The 21,752-nt window shown below is 37.4% G+C and overlaps 3 protein-coding genes across 4 annotated transcripts; 2 read left to right on the forward strand and 1 right to left on the reverse strand.

The window, feature by feature from the left end:
• Positions 1 to 18: 18 nt before the first annotated feature.
• On the forward strand, positions 19 to 2,958 carry LOC147485836 (beta-glucuronosyltransferase GlcAT14A-like). The gene is made up of 4 exons (XM_086575303.1): positions 19 to 653; positions 741 to 816; positions 906 to 1,021; positions 2,079 to 2,958. The coding sequence occupies exons 1-4, from the start codon at positions 167 to 169 to the stop codon at positions 2,591 to 2,593; spliced, it is 1,194 nt and encodes a 397-aa protein (XP_086431429.1). The 5' UTR covers positions 19 to 166; the 3' UTR covers positions 2,594 to 2,958.
• A 458-nt stretch (positions 2,959 to 3,416) lies between these two features.
• On the reverse strand, positions 3,417 to 5,563 carry LOC147485837 (uncharacterized). 2 transcript variants are annotated; one of them, XM_086575302.1, is made up of 2 exons: positions 5,358 to 5,563; positions 3,417 to 5,105 (listed from the first exon to the last, which is right to left on the reverse strand). In XM_086575302.1, exon 2 carries the CDS (start codon positions 5,088 to 5,090, stop codon positions 3,768 to 3,770), a length of 1,323 nt encoding a protein of 440 aa, XP_086431428.1. In that variant the 5' UTR covers positions 5,091 to 5,105; positions 5,358 to 5,563; the 3' UTR covers positions 3,417 to 3,767. The 2 variants fall into 2 exon arrangements, with proteins under 2 accessions (XP_086431428.1, XP_086431427.1); XM_086575301.1 differs by having other exon boundaries at positions 3,417 to 5,151; positions 5,358 to 5,545.
• Positions 5,564 to 6,938: 1,375 nt separating this feature from the next.
• Positions 6,939 to 20,875, forward strand: EMB3011 (RNA helicase family protein). Its single transcript, XM_086570484.1, has 18 exons — positions 6,939 to 7,062; positions 7,198 to 7,238; positions 7,318 to 7,453; positions 7,536 to 7,754; positions 8,103 to 8,179; positions 9,363 to 9,603; positions 9,725 to 9,877; positions 9,967 to 10,115; positions 10,824 to 10,921; positions 12,026 to 12,134; positions 12,544 to 12,721; positions 13,424 to 13,653; positions 16,547 to 16,726; positions 17,614 to 17,685; positions 17,791 to 17,967; positions 18,776 to 18,837; positions 18,943 to 19,095; positions 19,176 to 20,875. The coding sequence occupies exons 2-18, from the start codon at positions 7,224 to 7,226 to the stop codon at positions 20,761 to 20,763; spliced, it is 3,837 nt and encodes a 1,278-aa protein (XP_086426610.1). The 5' UTR covers positions 6,939 to 7,062; positions 7,198 to 7,223; the 3' UTR covers positions 20,764 to 20,875.
• Positions 20,876 to 21,752: the final 877 nt, after the last annotated feature.

The raw sequence follows: 21,752 nt of genomic DNA on the forward strand, positions 1-21,752 counted from the left end.
ACCATTACCTGATTTGTACTCTTCCTTGCATTTACTCCTCACATCAGGTAACTTCCAACAATAACTTGATAACTACTTTCACATTTGGCAGATAACTGCTCTTCACCTCCCTTCACTTTTCTCTCTCTCTTTCTCATGTTTTCTGCAACTGTTGTCATCTCCATTAATGGGTATCAAAGAGATCATGATACCTTCCATCTTCACCTTTATTATCTTCTTTATACTCTACATCCCAGCACTTCTAACTAGACCAATATCTAGATTACAAGCAGTTAACACTCTTAAGATCTTAAAACCAATAGAACCATATCCTGTAACATTTGCATACCTCATTTCAGCTTCAAAAGGAGATCTCAATCAGCTCAAACGCACTCTATATGCACTATACCATCCTGGAAATTACTACCTTCTTCATATGGACCAAGGTGCACCTGACACTGAACATCTTGATCTAGCGCAATTTGTATCTGGCAACCCGATTTTCGCTGAAGTTGGCAATGTTTGGGTGGTTGGCAAACCAAATTTAGTCACTTATAGAGGACCTACAATGCTTGCTACTACACTTCATGCAATGGCAATGCTTCTAAGGAGTTGTAAATGGGATTGGTTTATTAATCTTAGTTCTTCTGACTATCCTTTACTCACTCAAGATGGTAAGGTAAGTGAGTCTAAAGTTGCTATTAGTTGTTTGGATATTTCGGTTTGTTTTTAATGAGATTTTCTTGTGATCCTTTTCTCAGATTTGATTCATGCTTTCTCCAACTTGCCTAGAGATCTCAATTTCATACAGCATAGTGGTCACTTGGGCTGGAAACAGTAAGAATCACGAAGTTTCTTTGAACTGGTTTGGAAGTACAAGTACCTTTGCATGGTGGTAACAACTTAATTGTTGTAAAATTTTGTAGGAATAAGAGAGGGAGGCCAATCATTATAGATCCTGGACTCTATAGTCTTAATAAATCAGAGATCTGGTGGGTTATAAAACAGAGGACTCTGCCTACTGCCTTCAAGCTGTACACAGGTTTTTCCTTGCTATATTTTACAACTTTCAGCACATCATTTTATTAGTATAAGATACTCAAATCATACATGAATACAGACATTTTTCTGATCATTCACTAACCAACTATCCTTACCCCTGTTAAAACTTAAAAAGCTGAGGTAGTAATGTGCATATCTTCATTGCACATTAATAAGCATCAAAGCATGGTTACATATGCATACATTGAATAATTGTATGAGCATGCATGGAAATTATTTTAAGAGTGTTCATTTCTTCATTTAACAAAAATATAGTACAGAGAATGTACTAAGTACTAAAACTGCATGGGCATTTCCCAATACCTTGAAAGCTGATTTATAACATTTTTATCATATCTTTCTTTAAGATACTAATCCCCATCAATAATTCATGCTTATATGTACGGATACATCAATAAAAACATGCGCTTGTACTATATCAATATGTTTGCAGTTAAGGTAATAGTAATTTAGAGTGTTGATGTTGCTGCAGACCACTTCAGAATTTTAATCATGGGAGTTGAGATAGATGTTCACAGCTTTCAAATTGCATAGTGTAGTGAGACCACATGTTGTGGCCTTTGTTCCAGTTTGTGGGGATTGAATGAACGTGCTTTCCTGCTGGTGTAGAGGGCCAAACAGATTGTAGGAGTTGGAAATTAATCATTTAGTTATGAAGTCCAACAGATCTTTGGATCCCTGACTCAATACTTAAGTGCCTTAATCATCACTTAAATACAACACGTGGACTGGCATAATCTACATTTCTATATTTTAATTGTAAAGGATAAGATCAAGGGTGCTACTAACACGGTTTTCGACCAACTTAACAATATCTATTATTATCTGGATTCAGTGTATATTAAACTAAGGAGTCGTAATTAATAATTAAGCTTTATAAAGATATCTAGTTAGGGACAAAAGGATGCTTTAGGGAAGCGATCACAACCATCTAGCTGCCCCCTGTAGAGTAATTTGGATTCTGAATAGTCCATTGCATCCGCATATATATTGTAAATTTGTAACCCCCAAATTTGTTTTCTGTATTCACTATTCAGGTTCTGCTTGGACAATATTATCCAGATCGTTTTCTGAGTACTGTATAAGAGGTTGGGACAATTTGCCAAGGACCCTTCTCCTCTATTACACAAATTTTGTCTCATCTCCTGAGGGCTACTTTCAGACACTGATATGCAATTCACAGGAATACATGAACACCACAGTAAACCACGATCTCCATTACATAGCATGGGATACACCACCAAAGCAGCATCCACGGTCTCTTGGCTTGAGAGATTACAGGAAAATTGTTTTAAGTAATGCTCCATTTGCTAGAAAATTCAAGAAAAGTAAACCAGTACTGGATAAAATTGATAGACAGCTTCTCCAACGACACAATGGAAAGTTCTCATTTGGTGGGTGGTGTTCTCAAAAGGGGGAGATGAATGATTCATGTTCTCATTTGAGTGATAACTTAGGTGTGTTAAAACCTGGACCGGGTTCAAGAAGATTGAAAGTATTATTAACAAAAGTGCTTTCAGCAAGGAGTTTTAGGAGAAGGCAATGTCGATGAATGGTTAAGAAGACCGAGCGGCAGGTATCCTGAATCCCAGAAGGGCTTTCTGAAGTAGCCGCAAACAAATTTTTTGTATAGGTAATGAATAAGAAAATGAGATATAACAGAAGCACAAGGCTGAATTGGTTTCAAGAAAATGAAATTAAATTGCAATAAAACAGTCTTCCAGTTTCTATGTTTTAGTGTGTTAGGAAAATGAAGAAGCAGCAGAAACTTTGAAGGTCAGCATGACATATGCTTCGTGGTATGTAATAGGACAACGGAAGAAGGTGTTCTTGTACGATCAAATACACTGTAGCCACTAGCCACAATTGGTGGTCATTACTATATTTTCCAACTTAAAGTGATGTTTTGTTGTCATTTATCCGGTTTAGTTACATGGTATCACAGCCGAACTCCAAGAAACAGAGCTCCTGACATTTTCAGGAGGTGGTGATAAAACTGTTACTAACACAACCTAGCTGCTTCTTTCTTACCACTGCTAATGCATGATAAATCAACATTCATTTGTTCATCATTCATTTCCACGTTCAACTGTCAGTCTGTCACTCATCTTTTCAATAGGATAAGGACCAATAAGCTGTTTTCCTATTTACTTTTGTATCTACGGGTGGCACGCCAATGTTTCAACTCACCGGCACAGAATCAGTTTAATCCTGCTTCATGTACATTGAATTGAACACAGAAATATACATACGCATCATGAGTAGGTTGATCACTTGATCATCCTAAAGCTTCAATAGTTCAATGTGTTTGTGCATATTTTTTATTTTATTTTTTCATTAGAACCCCAAGGAGAAATCATCAGTCGAAGCAAGTGACAACGTAATTATTTTGTACTTTTCAAATTTCAATGGTTTAGACTTTAGTATAATTAAAACAGAATAACAGTTATATACATGAAAAGTAGATTTTGTAACCGATGTACATAGAATTATGTGCTTGCACCGCCGCTTTTATTGAGCAGCCAACCTTGTCTGGTGCAACACTCATTATGATATGCACTGCAATTACATGGAATGCATAAAATGGGCATGTGTCGGATAATGGACGCCGCATCAGGTCAGGTGCACGGTGCACCTCTCAAGTCAATGTGATCTTCCCAAATTTGTAACCCTCTCCCAGCAGAGCAACTCACTTTTTCTCTCTATTATTCACAATGTCTGCCATTTCATGGCTTTAGAAGCATTGATCCCATGGTGGATGTCATCCATGAAGCAATCACATCCACAAGCAAGTCAACATCTTTTGAGATCTGGGACTTGATGTCCACGCCTAACGTGCTGTTCACTTCTCTGGCTACTGTCTCCCACGGTGTTCCCACTGTCAGATTTGCCAAAAGCTCGCTTCCACGGTTCACTGCATCAGCCATTCCTGGTGGAACATCTGGGATAACCTGTTGCAACGGACTTCCATGGTCTCCGGGTAAGGAACGAACTGACATGTCCAGCAGTGAACTAATGGCAGATTCTGAGCTTAGCAACTGCGCTAATATTGGAGTTTCATCAATGGTATCGTCTTTAAACTTTACCAGAAGATTCTTGGCAACACCGTAATAGGATTTTACTAGTCGCCGTGTTTCTTCAGGTTTTGGGATGAAATCTTCTCTGCCTTCAGCTAAGTCCATGTACAAGGGAGGAAGCTGCTCAACCAGAGGGAGAACTTGTTTCATAATTGGAGGGCTAAGGGTCTCGAATTGCTTCATTGCCATTTCGGCGCCGAAACGGACTGTGGGAGATGATATGAGCTGGGAGATAACTGGACCAAAGCTTTGGGCCATAGGCACAATAACAGGAGAGAATAATGGAACAGCTGAGCTTGCTTCCTTATTGTTGAATGACATCAACACATTTCCACTTCGTTGAATAGCATATCTAGCCCCAATTAAAAGGTGTACCACAGATCCCAAAGAATGACCGATCCCAAAAGTAGGAAGATCACTTATGTCTTGTAAAGATCGGACACATCTGTCGAATTTGAACTGTGCTTCATCTGCAATGCGAAAGTGATCAAAGCCACTAGCATATGGTGTTGCAATCACCAAAACACCTTTTTCTGAAAGTCGCTCAAGAAACAAACGGTAGGTTAGTTGCGGGGCAGCCCCAACAAAGATACCACCAATGAAATGGACAACGGATGTCGGTCTTGAATTTCTTGGTCTTAGCACCCAAGCTCCCTCAACTTCACGCCAGTCTCCTGAAACACCCCAACCATCTTGGGACCTCTTTGCAGTTTCTGTCATTAATTTCTCAATCTCACCATAGAGCTGTATTCCAGCGGCTTCACTACGAGGTTTATTTTCAGTCTCATCTTGGTAGCAGAAAATCCTACCAGGGGGGACGGTAGAGCTCCTCAAGTGTGGACGCACTTTAAGGAAACGGTGGTTTGAGGAATTACAGAAGCCATTGGTCTGAAACTGCAACAGCTTTGCTGGACAGTGTCGATCAGGAGTGACAATATTCAGTAACGGGGCCAAGAAGTAACAAGTGGCCATCCCTTCTCTCCCTCCCTGCGTCAATTATTCAGCAGTAGCAATTTATTCTTGTCTGAGAAAACTTTTTATTGCCAGCAAGAACCAACAATAACAAATTAGCAATAGTGGCAGAGAACAAATCCATTAAAATTAAATTACTTTACTTGTATGAAATTAATTGTTAAGCAAGGGGCATGAAAATTAACCATGTAAAATGAGGAGAAACAACCAGTGTAAGTAATAAACAATTTAACTAAATATAAGTTTAGCCAGCTTGAAAAGTCTTACTTGTTCTCAAGGTAAAATGAAAGTGTGGAGAAGCTTTGGATGAAGTAGAAGAAGATCAAATCATGGATCAGAGAAGAATTACGCACAGAAATAGGGAGAAGCAGAGACGTAAAAGTGGACTTCCAAGTAGATAACTAGAAAAAATAGACGTGGGCAATTTAACTTCCTATTCTACGTCTGTACCTGTCGTTTTAACTTGTGCAACTAAACTAATTTATAATAATGATTTTCATCAGTACCAGAAATTATTCTGGTAGAACACGTGTCTACTCGCGCATCTACATCTAAAGGTGGACTTCGGCCGGGTTGGTTCGGGTTGAGATATAACCCGAGGCTAATCCGAGTTTCAAATCCTTCAACCCGAGCATGAGACCAAACCCTATTCCGTCTTTAAATTTTCAGTCCAAGCCCTAGCCCTACCAATTCGGATTGGGTCGGATTATATTGAGTTAGTCAACTTCTTAGGTGTTTTTTGAAATTAGGAGGTAAAAACACTGAAATTGAAATCTTCTAATGAAATCAAAGAGATTTTATTATTTGAAAAAAAACTAACCTTGTTGACTAGATAACTGCTAAGCAGTGGGGAAAGCGGAGGGTGAAGAAGAGAGAGAGATAGATGGGTTTGTGGGTGGGGAGAGAAAGATAGTTAGAGTTTGGTTGAGAGGGAGAGGGAAGGAAAGAGGGAGAAAGATAGGTGAGGACAGACAGAAACCAACCAATTTAATTTTTGTCTGCATAACTCTTATTTCTGCCCAGATCGTTCGCTCTGCTCGTTTGATTACATTATTCTTTCTAAAATAGAGATTCTCAACCTTATTTTTTTTACAAAAATAGAAGAATTGAAAGATATACATATATACTAGCTTGTAGGCCCGTGCATACGCATCGACTCTTTTGAAAATATTTAAATTTTTGTTAGAAAATTGGGACTACCGTTTTAGTCACTAACCTGTTTCAATTTTCAAACAAATTGTTTTAATTAAGTTTTAAAAACCCATTTTTTTCAATTGGGAGAGAGATTATGTTTTAATAAGAAAATAATTTCCGTTTTAATTAGATATGTTATACTTTATTTTTTCAATAAGTGACAAATTATCATTTTAATAGGAGAATGATTCCCGCTTTAATTAGAAGTGCTAAAATTTGTTTTAATAGGAGATGAATTCTCGTTATAATAGGAGAGGAATTATTTTGTAAAAAAAGATTTCCATTTTTCAACCGTTTTAATAGGAGATGACGTGGAATTTTAATATAGCTCGAAAAATATCTCTTGGGAGCTTTAATATTAAGATATAGATATGTACACGAGCTCAGGTTTTTCGGTTTTTTAATATTCTAACCCGAGCCCAATCCAAAATAGAGTCGGGTTTTGATTTTACAAAACCAAGCCCAGATTATGAATCTAACATGTTAGCCGAGGACCAACAAAAGTCGGGTTTTAGCCCATCGGGCTTGGACTAACCCGACCCAAGTTCCACCCCTAATAAAGTTTTTGTCTTTAGGGGTGTGGGCTTTATAAAAAAAAGTCCATCCACAATATATGGGCCGGGCTTAAAAGCAATAAAAGTCACCACCCGTTAGTGAAACCGCCAAAACACAAGTATTTTTCTTCATTCCGTTATTTTTAAAGAAGAATATCCAGCTCCCCCTTTCATCTCTCACTCTCTTCACAACATCATCAGCAGCAGCAACCAAATTATCCCACGTGAGTTCTCTCTATAACTTTCTAGTCTTCACCTCTTTTTTATATAAATCGAATAAATTAAATCTAGGTTTTCATAAGTTGACTTAAACACCCTTCGACTTGGTATTAATTACTCTACTTACTATTCAATTACAGAACGATTGCGTGTCAAATTATATACAATGTCTAATACACAGGTAATATATGTTTAATTTTTTATTTGTTTTGTTTTCTTGTGGTGAATGAATAATTTATTTTTGTATTATGGTTTTGCAGAAAATTAATACTGAAGCTATTGATCTTGACAAAACAACGGTTATTTTAGAACCTGATAGGGTAAGTAATGGTGGACTACAGTTTTCTGGAAGCGATAGGGTACTTTACCAACCTCGCGAGAGGAAATCACTTCTAGGTAAGTGTTCATTATTGTTGGTGTGCGTGGATACGAGTTTTGATGATTATATTAAGTAAGTTAGAAAATTTTATGTGAATAGGTTTGGATTCGCTAGCTATTGCGAAAAGAGAATCTAGAGGCGAGGGTGAGTTCAAAGTGCCTAAAGAAAGACTGCTTTTTGCTATTTCTGATTTTGAGGAAGAGGATAAATCTACGTCCTCGGGACTGGATGAGGAAGGGGGTGGGTTGTCTAGTGGTGGGAGGAGTCATTCGAGCCGTCATTATCGGGGAAATACAGTTCAAGAATCACCTCGTTCAGGTAAAGTGTTTATGCTATTGTGAGGGATCATTTGGGTTTCACTGTTTATAGATGGGCTTAATTAGTAATTAGTGATACAACAAGTATGACACATTATCCTAGTTTATAGGGTTCAACTGTATGAGTCCTATTCCGCAAAGTGGAACTTAACACACCTTTTCAAGTTGTTGCATCATTTAAGGTGCAAAAACACTACTTAGTTTAGTTATTTGGTTGTTATGAAAGTGAGTGTGATGCAATGACATGTGTATGGTTCTGTTATTGTTTTATATTGATACAACTGAGGGTTTACTTGGAAATGTTTTTACTTGGTTGTCTAATGCCATTTTGATGTTTACAATTTTGCAGAAAGTGCTTTGACTTCGCATGGACAAGAGAGTTTTACATATGGATCCTATCTCCCAGATGGTCGCCCACGTTCAGAGGTGTGTTCTATTACCTTAAGCTAAATGAGCTTTACATATTCAGGGGCTTCTTTTATCTGAGCAGACATACTATTTCTTTTTTATTTTTATGTTTTTCATTTCGTTTAATAAATCTCAGGGATAAGGTGGAGAAAGTTATAACATTATAGCAAAAAGAACATGATAAAGTTAATCCAAAAAGGTTTTATACCGGACAGTAGCCCCTTAATCCACCATAAGTATATCATTCCCATCCTTTCTGAATCTAAGAAAGTCCAGTTACCAAAGAGGAGCCTTGGTATTCAGACTAGCGGACTCCAAGAAATCAGGTTGTAAAAATTAAATTGTCAAATGTTGATGGGATATATATATTGTCTTAAGTAACATTTAAATGTAATTTTCTTCCATCTTTTCTTCTACTAGTCTTTTGTATGCTTTGTGGTATCTCACTGAGTGGCAGTTCACATAAAATTAGTCTAAAGTGCAATAGACAAAAGAAAGTATTATTTTAGAAAAATGGTGTTGCGCACTTGGGTATCAATCTTGTGTAGTTTGTTCTATACTCTATTAGAAAGTTCACTTACGTTATTGTCTGATATACATGAAATTACTATGGGCATGATATATATATATATATATATATATATATATATATATATATATATATATATATATATATATATATATATATATATATATATATATATATATATATATATATATATATATATATATATATATATATATATATATATATATATATATATATTCTCACGTATAAATAAAACAACTGTTGGATTTGTTTTAATATTCTCACCCAGCCAACGGAGACAAATACACCCCACCTTTTTTTTTAAAACAATTAGGTTTGTTTTAATAGTTGTCACTCAACAGATATAACTGGGATTTGTTTTAGTAGTTGTAACTGAACGTATATATAGGGATTTGATCACGAGGTCTCTGATGAGATCATTCGAACATTGCTCGTATGTCTTTCAATATTAAGACCCTCGTATATATTTTTTTTTCTAAACTTTGTCATTTAATAGAGGACTTTGTATATATGAGTATTTGGTACGAGGTTGGGATTATGATTCTACCAATGAAGCTTAGATCGTCTATATGTATTTTTGTTTTCCCTTTTTTATTTGAAATGAAGTTGAAAAGAGGATATGATTATGGTTTGTGTTGTTTTCCTTGTTAGATTCTCACCCCATCTAATGGGAGATCTCGGAGCGGTGAAGATAGAAGTTTCAGTCATTTCGACAGGGATGATCGCCGTCGTGAAAGAAGAGATTTGAGGAATGACACTGGGAATGATAGCAGGAGAAAGAGAGAGCGTTCTCATGGAAGGGAAAGATATAGTCATTATCCATCTGAAGAAAAGTATAGCGGAGACTTTGGAAGAAAACGGAGTCAAGGGGAATATTCTAGGTGGACACCTGGTATGTCATACCGATTGACCAGACATGACACATCTAACTATAAGTTTAGAATCTATGTTTCTAACAAGTGCCTTCAGAATTAATGGTGTTCAACCTAATATTCTGTATACATGATTTGCAGGAAGGTCAGAGTGGGAAGACACACCAGGTCGAGATAGTCATTCTATGACTGATAGGCATCGCCATCATTCAAGATCTCCAATGCTGTTTGGGGCATCACCTGATGCACGACTAGTGTCCCCAATGCAAACTCCTCAGTCTACAGGTTATACAGGTATGGCACAATAAAGTGAAAGTATAAGACAAATTGGATTTAAATCCTTTTTATTGTAGTGCTGATGTGTCATGTTGGTGATGTTCTAGGGCCTTCTGCTTCTTCATGGGACTACGCTTCTCCATCTCCGGTCCCAATACGTGCTTCAGGATCCTCAGTTAGATCTTCAAGTTCTCGTCTCAACAGAAGGACACATCAGCTCAATTTTTCTGGTGAAAATTCAAATCATGATTCTGAGGTATTATCCACATTTAAGCCTCTAACCGTGTATCTTGTTGTACTTTTTTTTGAGATCGGTGAAACATATTCAGTTGATATAATCATTAATTTAATACCATGAGGGTTAACCAGAAATTAATCTCCAAGAACCAGACCCATATGTCCCCTACCTAGGAACAAGAACCCAACATTATTAATGCCTACAGGTGGTATCCACTATCCAGTACTCATCCCCCAGGCCTGAAGTGAGACAGACAAGTCTTCTCATTTAGCTCACTTCCTCACCCCCCTAGCACTTTTCTAATAGTTTCTTGTCGTGTTTTTATTATTATTATTATTATTATTTTTGGGTAATTATATACAAATGATAGTGCATGTCGATCTTTGCAATATGTACACTATTTAATATTGTAGTAATGAGCTTTAAGTTTAAGCTTATGCTCTGAGCCTTTGATACTTGCTTTGGTATATAACTGCTATAAGTTTTAACTTTGAAAGATATTTGCGGATTTACACATTAATCCTCCAAGTTTCTGTTAATATTTTTAAGGGAATAGTTAATTATTATTGTGGTGATTTGCAAGATTGTCTGCGAAGCAATAATTATTTCCTTTGCCAGTTTTTCCATCAATTATCAATGGAGTGCTAATCAGTATTATATAGGGGATATATATATTGAAAAGTTTTCCAATTGTTTTTCTTCAATGTACTATCTTCTTGAATCCAGGATAACAGGATGGATAGAGATTCATTTGTTAAAGAAGAGGATCCGGAGATCACTGAAACAATGCGTTTGGAGATGGAATACAATTCTGATCGTGCATGGTATTTGAGCATTAGCCTTTTACATTACTATAAATTCGTTTCTGCATGCACACACTTAAGTTAATTTTTGCTTATTTGTTATTTATAATTGTTGGATAAGATTTTCCATGTCTGTTTATATTGTGCTTGTTTTGATAATTCGTGAAGAAGTGCCATGATGTTAGTTGTATCCTTGATTAACTTTTGTACGTACCCACATATTTCACTTTTCAAATATTACTCAAATATTTAGAGTCATGCCACAAAACATTACTCAAATGTCAAATGTTTTGAGTCATACTGATTAAATCCTGTTTGTCTGATATGTTCGTTTCTGATAAGCTATGCTCGCCATCGCATTAAATGTAAACATTGGCATCTACTTCTTGCTCTCTAGAACACCTGTATTCTCCTAACTTGGTACATTAACCGTCTATGCTGTACATGGAGGGACCATCTAATTTGAATTTTGTTTAATTTATTGCCTATTGGGACTATTATTACACTTTCCAAGTGCAGTCAATTTTTTTCTCCTTCCAAGTCTTAGGGGTTATCGGACTGGACATCTAAATTTCTGTTATACTAAGTTCCTGGCTTCCCAACATTCCGTCCAGAAAGCATGACTGGCTTTACCACTATTTTATGTCATTTCCTTTCAGTTTGATTGGAATGAGCTGCAGCTCTGAAGCGGATACATAATTTAACCATCTTTGGACAACATCTTCCTTGTTTTCTCCATCCTTATTAATGATGGATCCATGATCTTGGAACTTGAAAGTGGTCAACTTTACCAATGCAAACCTTTTCAGTTTTTCTTTGTCTTCCAAGTAAAAATAAAGATACAGTTATAATGTCATTCATTTGACTCTTATGGGCCATGGCTTGATCTATTGAAGTGTTGCCGCTTCACACCTAGATGTTTATTTCACTTTCCTCAATGCAATATATCTCATGGATTGAATCCCCTAAATGTAGAAGTTCGCATTACCCTTGCAGTATATCACTTTTATTTTAGTGTTGTTAACACTTTCTATTCTTGGTATGATTGTATCTTAGTTGCAAGACACGATGTTTATGGTTGGTTAATTTTTATGATGGATGCACTAATATATTTATATTTTGTAGGTATGATAGAGAAGAAGGAAATTCAGCCTTTGATACTGACACTTCATCATTTTACCTTGGAGATGAGGTCTCTCTCAAAAAGAAAGAGGCTGAAATTGCAAAACGATTGGTATGTATAAATTTGACTGGTCTACTTTCTTTTTTAGCTAGATGATTTCCTTTTTTCCCCGTGTTGTACTAAAAGAGGATCTGTGGTCACAAAAAGAACTGAATAATTGTTTTGATAATTCAATTAATTTTTAAGTAGATTTTGGAGAAATGATGGACGGTTGGAAATTGTCCAGTAAATCTGATGTTTGGCCTAAGCATGTTGAGATGTTTGTATGCATGAAAAGTACATTTTGGTCTGAGTACTCGACTTTGGATATTCTCTTTTTAGATTATGGAGAAAAGGCTATTTTGATTTGTTAAGAACTTTATTTTCTTTCTGTTGCATTTGCTGTTCGTTGTATTGTTTTGACAGAATGAAGTGCCTGCTTGTGTGATCTGTCTCATGCATATCGTGTATCTCAATACAGGTGCGCAAAGATGGAACACCAATGACTCTTGCGCAGAGCAAAAAGTTGTCGCAACGCACTAAAGATAATGCTGACTGGGAAGACCGACAACTTCTGAGGTCTGGTGCTGTTAGAGGTACAGAGGTCCAAACCGAGTTTGATGATGAAGATGAACGGAAAGTTATTCTGCTCGTTCATGGTATGCAATTTTCTTCTTACTATCCTTCCTAATCAGAAATTATTTGTAGTTTATCTCGACCTACTTTCGTTGATATAATAAAACTTACTGTGCCGACCAAAATAAAATCACAAATTTTTTTTGGGAATCTGTCAAAAAATAGTTGTTATGATTGATTTATATAGTTTAAGTGTTTCTTATGCATGAATTGGCGATAGCTATTACTTTTTTCGACTTTGAGTTACTTTATATTGAGGCAATTTTACTCTAAATGCCCAAGATGATGGAGAGGGGCGAGAATGTGTAATGAAGGGCACAGATGGGGCATATGCCTTTTACTTTATTGTGAAATACTTTGCTTCTTATGGAAAGGAATGAAAAGAGTTCATGGAGCTTAGTTGGTCACAATTTATATGTCTTAATGTAAAATGTGAAATTTTGTGTTACTGTTTACTGTTACTAAGACGCCCTGGGTTGTAAAGATGTTAATCTGATTAGCTTTTCTGGTATCAACTCTCTTCACAGCGTTAAACTTCTAAATGAGTACACACTGGTCTTACTTATTCATCTAATATCTGGGTCCATAAAGTTTGTAATCTTTTGTTAATTATAATCATAGAACAAATAAATGATTTGTTGCAGTGTTGTTTCGACAGAATATTGAAAACATGCATTTATATCCTATGCCTTTATATGTTTGATTTGACTTTTTTCTTGTCCCAGATACAAAGCCTCCTTTTCTGGATGGGAGGGTTGTCTTTACAAAGCAAGCGGAGCCCATAATGCCATTGAAAGATCCTACATCAGATATGGCTATTATATCTCGCAAAGGATCTGTTTTGGTTAGAGAAATACATGAAAAGCAAAGTATGAACAAATCTCGCCAGAGGTTTTGGGAACTTGCTGGTTCAAAGCTTGGAGATATATTGGGTGTTGAAAAGACCGCAGAACAGGTAACATACTCTGAGTTGCAACTGATATCGTACTAAAGATATTTGAAGAAAAATGTAGGTTTTTAGGTTCGAGAAATTTGTTCTTCTACCAAGAACAACACAGAAAAGAAATTCTGGTCCGACTAGGAAATAACTACTAAATCATAATATAGTTAATTAGGAAACTAAGGTTCTCGTCTAGATTGAGGAGAGTGATAAGTGGTGTGATCTCCCATGAGCAAGGAGCTTTTGTGTCTGATAGACAAATTTTGGATGGTATTCTTATTGCCAATGAGGCGATTGATGATCGGAAAGGGAGGGGTGTGGGTGGTATTGTTTGTAAAGTGGACTTGACTAAGGCTTATGATCATGTAAGTTGGAAGTTTTTGGATTATGTCTTAGATAGAATGGGTTTTGGTTCTAAGTGGAGAGGCTGGATTAGAAAATGTATTTCTACTGCCTCCTTTTCAGTGCTTGTGAATGGGTCTCCAACTGTTTTTTTTAAGAGTACTAGAGGTCTTAGACAAGGAGACCCTCTATCTAGGGGTGGAATTTGAGCCGAGTAGCTTGGGCATGGCTCATTTAAGCTTGGCTCAAGCTCGTTCATTTAACTAAATGAGCCAAGCTTGAGCCCATATTATAGCTCGCTTAATAAACGAGCAGGGTGAAGCTCGGCTCAATAAGCTCAAATACCATCATCACAGTGTAAAATAGCCGAGCTACTCGGGCTTGGCTCAAGCTCAGCTCATTTAAGCTCAGCTCAGACTCGTTCATATAATATATGAGCCAAGCTTGAGCCTATATTAAAGCTCGTTTAAATAAACGAGTTGAGCCGAGCTTAGTGAAACTCGGCTCGATTAGCTCGAATTCCACCCCTACCTCTATCCCCACTCTTGTTTATCTTGGTGGTGGAAGTTTTGGGTAGAATGTTATCAAGGGCAAATGAGATGGGAGTTTTGTCAGGTTCAGAGTTGGTAGGGAGGATGTCCTCATTCCTCATTTTCAGTTTGCTGATGGCACCATTGTCTTTTAGGGGATGAGATTGAGCAAGTTAGGTGGTTTAGGGGCATTCTAGGGTGTTTTGAGACTGTGTCGTGTTTATGTGTTAATCTCTCAAAGAGCAAGGTGTTTTCAGTGGGGGAGGTTGGAGACATTCACGCCTTAGTCTCTGTGCTTGGATGTGGTGCAGATCGTTTGCCTTCGAAGTATCTTGGCCTTCTCTTGGGGCTCTTTTTGATCTAAAGCTATTTGGGATCCTGTAGTTGAGCAGTTCGGTAAGAAGCTTAGTGTTTGGAAGGCCAGGAATTGTCTAAATGGGGCGCCTTGTGCTCATTAAGAGCTCTCTATCTAACCTACCTGTTTATTCTTTGTCTCGTTTTTTATGCGCCTATGAGTGTTGTCCTTAGGATAGTGGCAATAATAAGAAATTTTTTGTGGGATGATACAGGCGAGCACCATAGGTATCATCTTGTCAATTGGAATTTAGTTTGCTTGTCTAAAACGGATGGGGGTTTGAGCATTCGGAATATCCATACCTTCAATTTGGCGCTGGAAATGACTTTCGAGATTTGGTATATAGGGATAGTTTGTGGAGAAAAGTGATCATGTCTAGGTTTGGGGAATCTCATTTTGGTTGGGAGAGTGGTCTTGTTTGTATCTTTTATGGGTGTGGTGTTTGGAGGGGCATTGTGAAGGTCTTGCCCATGCTTAAAAGAGGTATTAGGTATAGTATTGGTTCAGGAGATAAAATCCTGTTTTGGGAAGACACACGGCTAGGAGATAGACCGCTAAAAGAGGTGTTTAATACATTGTTCAACATGTCTGAGCATAAAGGGCGCACTATTAGCAAATGCATGGTTAGATCTTATGGGGATATTTCTTGGAACCTCGGCTTTCGTAGGGCTTTCAATGATTGGGTCATCGATGGGTTAGCCTCTCTTATGGCTCGGCTTGGAGAGGGAAACCTCAACCAACAAGACCTTGATTCGATGGTTGGTGCCCTGACAAGCCCCGACAAGAAAGGGATCTTTTCTACCAAGTCGTTATACTTTGCTCTTCGTTCTTGGTATCCCCCAAGCAATGTGGTTGTTTCCATTCCCTATTTTCCAGGTTCAGGAATTTACCCTATGAGAATTGCTTTCTTTGTTTGGTCTGCCGCTTTAGAGTGTATTCTTCCTGTTGATAATCTCAAGAATTTTGTTTTTAAGGGTCAACCTTTAGATTTCTGCCGCTTATGTTCGATGGTCGAGGAGTCGGTTAATCATGTGCTTTTGTGGTGTCCTTTTTCTTAGATGGTTTGGTCTTTCTTTCATTGTGAGTCTGCGTTGGTTTGGGTCTGTCTTGGTCGGGTGGTTGATCTCCTTACTCAGTGGTATACAAGGTCATTTTCATCTAGAGGGCAAAGGATATGGAACATGCTATAATTTGCGATTATGTGGGGTATTTGGTTAGAACGTAATAGACACATCTTTAAGGGTAAAACTATGGTGATCCAAAAAGTCATACTAGTCATCAAATGACTTCTTTGTTATTGGAGTAAAATTTATGTGGACCTAAGAAACATTTGCTTTGAACAATTTGTTGCTAGATGGGAAGATATTATGTATAGAGTCTTGGGTAGGGTGGTTGTTTTACTTTTGGGTTGTTTTCATTTTTATTATATGTAATTGTAGGTTATCTTGACCTACGTTTCTTTGATCTAATAAAATTTAACCTTTACCGATAAAAAAAAAAAACTAATGAACTAAAAAACTAGTATATAAAATCAGGCTTGGATATTGTGCGTTCCATGAGGTTTGCACATCTTCAAAGATGACGTAACTACTTTGCTCTTGCATCAATGACTCTTTGAAATGTTGAATAGTTCGGATGACACAACCGTGAGTCTATATTCTCTTAATTTCTTGAATCACAGATTGATGCAGATACTGCTGTCGTTGGGGAAGATGGTGAAGTGGACTTTAAAGAGGAAGCAAAGTTTGCACAACACATGAAGGAGAAGGGTGAAGCAGTTAGTGATTTTGCAAGGACTAAAACTTTGTCTCAACAACGACAATATCTGCCGATATTTTCTGTGCGGGAAGAATTGTTGCAGGTGAGTAATCTGATATTTTGTGCAAGTTTAACCTCGGAATCTGTGTGTTTTTACTTGGTGATAATACACATATTATAGGTTGGAAGTCATGCCCATCATTTCGATGGTTTTCACCTTGGAACTTTTATCTTTCTCATTCTTGGGTGGTTAGACGAAATCGAGAACAGCTGTAGTATATTGATTTAATATATCTATTGATATTATAACTTGTGAAGTGGACAATTCAGCAAAGGATGTGTCTGCCCACCGATTTTCCTCTTGAAGGAGGAGCTTGAGGGAAAGTGTGGGCACTGTTTTAACAAATTTGCATATATCTGAATTTCACTTTAATAAATACGGGTGTGCCTTAATTGTAATAACACCGTGCTTGGTTCTTGTAAATTTGTTAAGTATTTAACAATGGTTTTCACAATTTTGGTAAATGTTAAACGAACATGTTGTCAAATCTCATCTCTTTTCTACATACTATGACTCAGTCCGTGAATGTTCTTTGTTTATGCATGTCTTTTTCTATGTAGTCTACTTTGCGTATTGCATTCAACAAATAGATTTATCTCATCTAAGTAAGCAGCTAGATTTTTTCTCTCTCTCTAAAGACCTGTAAATTCTTGCAGTTTAATAAGAAGGTGCTGAGAAACCTATTTGCTTTTCTTTGGGTTCTGCATTGCCCAAAATATTCTTATACATTTGATTGGATTGCCATCAGGGAAATTCATCTGATGGTTGTTCTAGTGGGATGTCATCTTAGTTGTTTAATTGCATTGGGTGATATTCACATCACACATTTTGAAGTTGAAACATGTTTATGGATCTTAATTAGTCCTTTTCCCTGAAGTGTTCAAACACTTTTCTCATTATATTTTAATTTCTTTTGCAACCATTATTAGGTAATTCGTGAAAATCAAGTGATTATTGTAGTTGGAGAAACTGGTTCTGGAAAGACGACTCAGCTGACACAGGTTCGTTCTGCTATATTGCATAATCAATTTATGGTTTTGTAGTTTGGTGAAATTAAAATTTGAGCGTTTAATTATGAGTTTCTAATATTCTGCGAACTTTTACAGTATCTGCTCGAGGATGGATACACTACAAATGGCATTATTGGTTGTACTCAACCAAGACGTGTGGCAGCCATGAGTGTTGCCAAACGAGTTAGTGAAGAGATGGAAACAGATTTAGGTGATAAAGTTGGGTATGCTATTCGGTTTGAGGATGTGACTGGGCCTAATACCTTAATAAAGGTGAAATAGATTTTGTGTTTCGAAAGTTAAATTAGCTCTCATTTTCTTCCAACAGTCTCTTCCAGTGGTGATATGTTGAAACGGTCTCTATTTTCTTATGCTGATGAGTTTGCATACCAAATATATATAGGGGAGGGATAGAGCAACTCCCGAGCCACTCCATCAATTTACAAATTGAATTAAGACCCGATTTTTTGTGGATATGATCTTCTCAAAATGGATAGCATGCCTACAAAATTTCATCCTATTTGGATATGTTTAACCTTGCGAAAACTAGTGTTCAATTTGGAACGTTTATCTAACGGTCCAAAATTTTCCGATTTCAGAAGTTAGACATATTTGAATGAGCCGAAATTTGGTGGGTATGTTATTCATGGTGAGGAGATCATATCTACAAGGTATCAACCCTTAGTTCAACCGGTAGGATGAGATATGGCCTTGTACGTTTTGGGAGTGGCTCTATCCCCATATACATATTGGCTCGGTTACCAAATAATTTGAATGGTTGTGGTTTTGCATGTGTCTTGTGCTTGGCATGACCAGTGCTTTTGATTTTCTTGTGAACTTATATAAAAAGATAATGGGAAATTGATTCGAGTTTTCATAGCCCCAAAGTTGATCTAGGTTGGTTTGGCATGCAGTGAAGCACAGACCAGAACCAAGTTCTTATTTCCAATGTTCACCTAAATCAAAAGAGCTGTATTTTTTGTGAACTAATGACACTTTTCAGTTCTAAAGTTGATGCTCCTGTCTATTTTTTTTTTTTTTCTCTAAGTTCAATTAACCTTACAATTTCAATTGTTTACAGTACATGACGGATGGAGTACTTCTACGTGAGACGTTGAAAGATTCTGATCTTGACAAATATCGGTATGGTCCTTTCTTCTAGGTCATTAAATTTTAATCCCTTTATGGGATAGCTAGATGTCATCAATTTCATTTGCGTTATAACTGACAATTGAGGTGCTTTTTCAGTGTGATTGTCATGGATGAGGCACATGAGAGGTCATTAAGCACTGACGTCCTATTTGGGATTCTGAAAAAGGTTGTTGCGCAACGCCGTGACTTCAAGCTCATTGTGACATCCGCAACTTTAAATGCTCAGAAGTTCTCCAACTTTTTTGGGAGGTAAGACATGTTTTATTCTTCCGAATTAGTTTATCCACTTATTACATCAATCTTTTAAAACCCAGTTGATTTCATTGCAGTGTGCCAATATTTCACATCCCTGGGAGGACATTTCCTGTGAACATTCTCTACAGTAAAACCCCCTGTGAGGACTACGTTGAAGCTGCAGTGAAACAGGCCATGACTATTCACATTACCAGCCCTCCTGGCGACATCCTCATCTTCATGACAGGGCAAGATGAAATTGAAGCAACATGCTATGCACTTGCAGAGCGTATTGAACAACTTGTATCAACCACCAAGAAGGGGGTCCCCAAATTATTGATACTACCAATCTATTCCCAGCTACCAGCTGACTTGCAAGCTAAGATCTTTCAGAAAGCTGAAGAAGGGGCTCGCAAATGCATTGTGGCTACCAACATTGCCGAGACTTCATTGACTGTAGATGGTATCTTATATGTTATTGATACGGGCTATGGTAAGATGAAAGTGTACAATCCAAAGATGGGTATGGATGCCCTTCAAGTGTTTCCAGTCAGTCGGGCTGCTGCTGACCAGCGAGCTGGTCGTGCTGGAAGAACAGGACCAGGTACATGTTATCGTCTTTACACAGATAGTGCCTATCAAAATGAAATGCTGCCCAACCCTGTGCCAGAAATTCAGAGGACAAATCTTGGGAATGTAGTTCTTCTGCTGAAGTCTTTAAAGATTGAAAACCTGCTGGATTTTGATTTTATGGATCCACCTCCACAGGATAACATCCTCAATTCAATGTATCAACTGTGGGTTTTGGGTGCCTTGAACAATGTGGGGGGCCTGACGGATCTTGGGTGGAAAATGGTAGAGTTTCCATTGGACCCACCACTTGCAAAGATGCTTCTGATGGGCGAGCAACTTGGGTGTGTTAATGAGGTCCTAACAATTGTCTCCATGCTTTCGGTACCTTCGGTGTTCTTCCGGCCAAAGGATCGAGCGGAGGAGAGTGATGCTGCAAGAGAGAAGTTCTTTATTCCGGAGTCTGACCACCTTACTTTGCTTAATGTATACCAGCAGTGGAAAGCAAATAATTACCGAGGAGACTGGTGCAATGACCACTTCTTACATGTGAAAGGTTTGAGGAAGGCAAGGGAGGTGAGGTCCCAATTACTGGATATACTCAATACATTGAAAATCCCTCTCACATCATGCGACCCAGACTGGGATATTGTGAGGAAGGCTATTTGTTCTGCGTACTTCCACAATTCTGCAAGATTGAAGGGGGTGGGAGAGTATGTGAATTGTCGGAACGGAATGAAGTGCCATCTGCACCCAAGCAGTGCTCTCTATGGTCTAGGGTACACCCCAGATTACGTCGTGTATCACGAGTTGATCATGACAACAAAGGAGTACATGCAATGTGCAACGGCGGTGGAGCCCCAGTGGCTAGCTGAGCTTGGTCCCATGTTCTTTTCAGTTAAGGATTCAGATACATCAATGTTAGAGCACAAGAAGAAACAAAAGGAAGAAAAGACAGCTATGGAGGAAGAGATGGAGAAATTGAGGAAGGAACAAGCAGAGATGTTAAAGGAAAACAAGGAGAGGGAGAGACAAAAGAGGGCAAGGCAACAGCAACAGATCTCAGTGGTAGGATCTTCGACATATTTAAGACCAAAGAGGTTTGGTCTTTGAAAGTGAATTACATTTTGTAATTGTAAATAACTTCGTGTTAGATAATTATGTTCACCATTTGTAAAAAATTTAAAATGTTGATTTATAGAAGAGAATAGAAAAATTTGAGGCAGGGTAGAACGACAATTTCAGTCTCACAAGAGAGATGGGATCTCATGCTGTTACCATGAATTAAGTACCTACAGTCAAAAGTAACTGTGTTGCAGACACTACCGTCTGACGTATCTGTATTGCTCTACACATTAAAATTCAGAATTAAACTGAACATTTTGTAAACTGGACTTGCAACTGAGTATATAACTACACTAAAAGTATCTGTAAAAATATAATGCGGTACACATTACTAGGAAACTGAACATTTTGTCAACCGGACTTGCAACTGAGGCACCAGGAATTCAAACGATTGACAAGATGCATATTTTTCATTGAAGGAATTAGTCAATTTAAAATGATTACAAGTTTTACAACCATAACAATTTTCTTGTATTATGGTGATAAACTTCTGAATTTGTTATAATTTGAGAGGAAAGATTGTTATAAATTTGCAACTTCCGAATTTTGCCGAGGATTGATTGATTTGACTTAAGTATCGGTTAAACATGCAACCTGAGTTTCTAAAAGAAAGTTTTTGCACAAATAAAATAACCATTTTAGAAAGATTTGAGCATCCACATTAGGACACTAAATAGGAAACGAAAGATTCCTTGAGTGGTTTTAGAGTTATATATAAAAATATAGAGGCTCAATAACGTCTATTAAAGTGGATTTTGCAGCCTTTGCGTAATAGAAGGATTGTTGATTTAAGGTTGGATTATTCAAATAGTAGTCACAATGTGTCATCTTGGGAGAATGCGTCCGTGTAGTAACTGTGGTAGGGATTGCAATGTGCGCATCGAGCAGGGTTATATGTAAGTATTACCTCTATATCTGTTATAATATGTATATTTCATAGAGAGTCTATATTTTTTATTCGATTTACTGTGTACTGA

This window comes from Coptis chinensis, chromosome 7, assembly GCF_015680905.1.
Source record: "Coptis chinensis isolate HL-2020 chromosome 7, ASM1568090v1, whole genome shotgun sequence".
Classification (NCBI taxonomy): Eukaryota; Viridiplantae; Streptophyta; class Magnoliopsida; order Ranunculales; family Ranunculaceae; genus Coptis; species Coptis chinensis.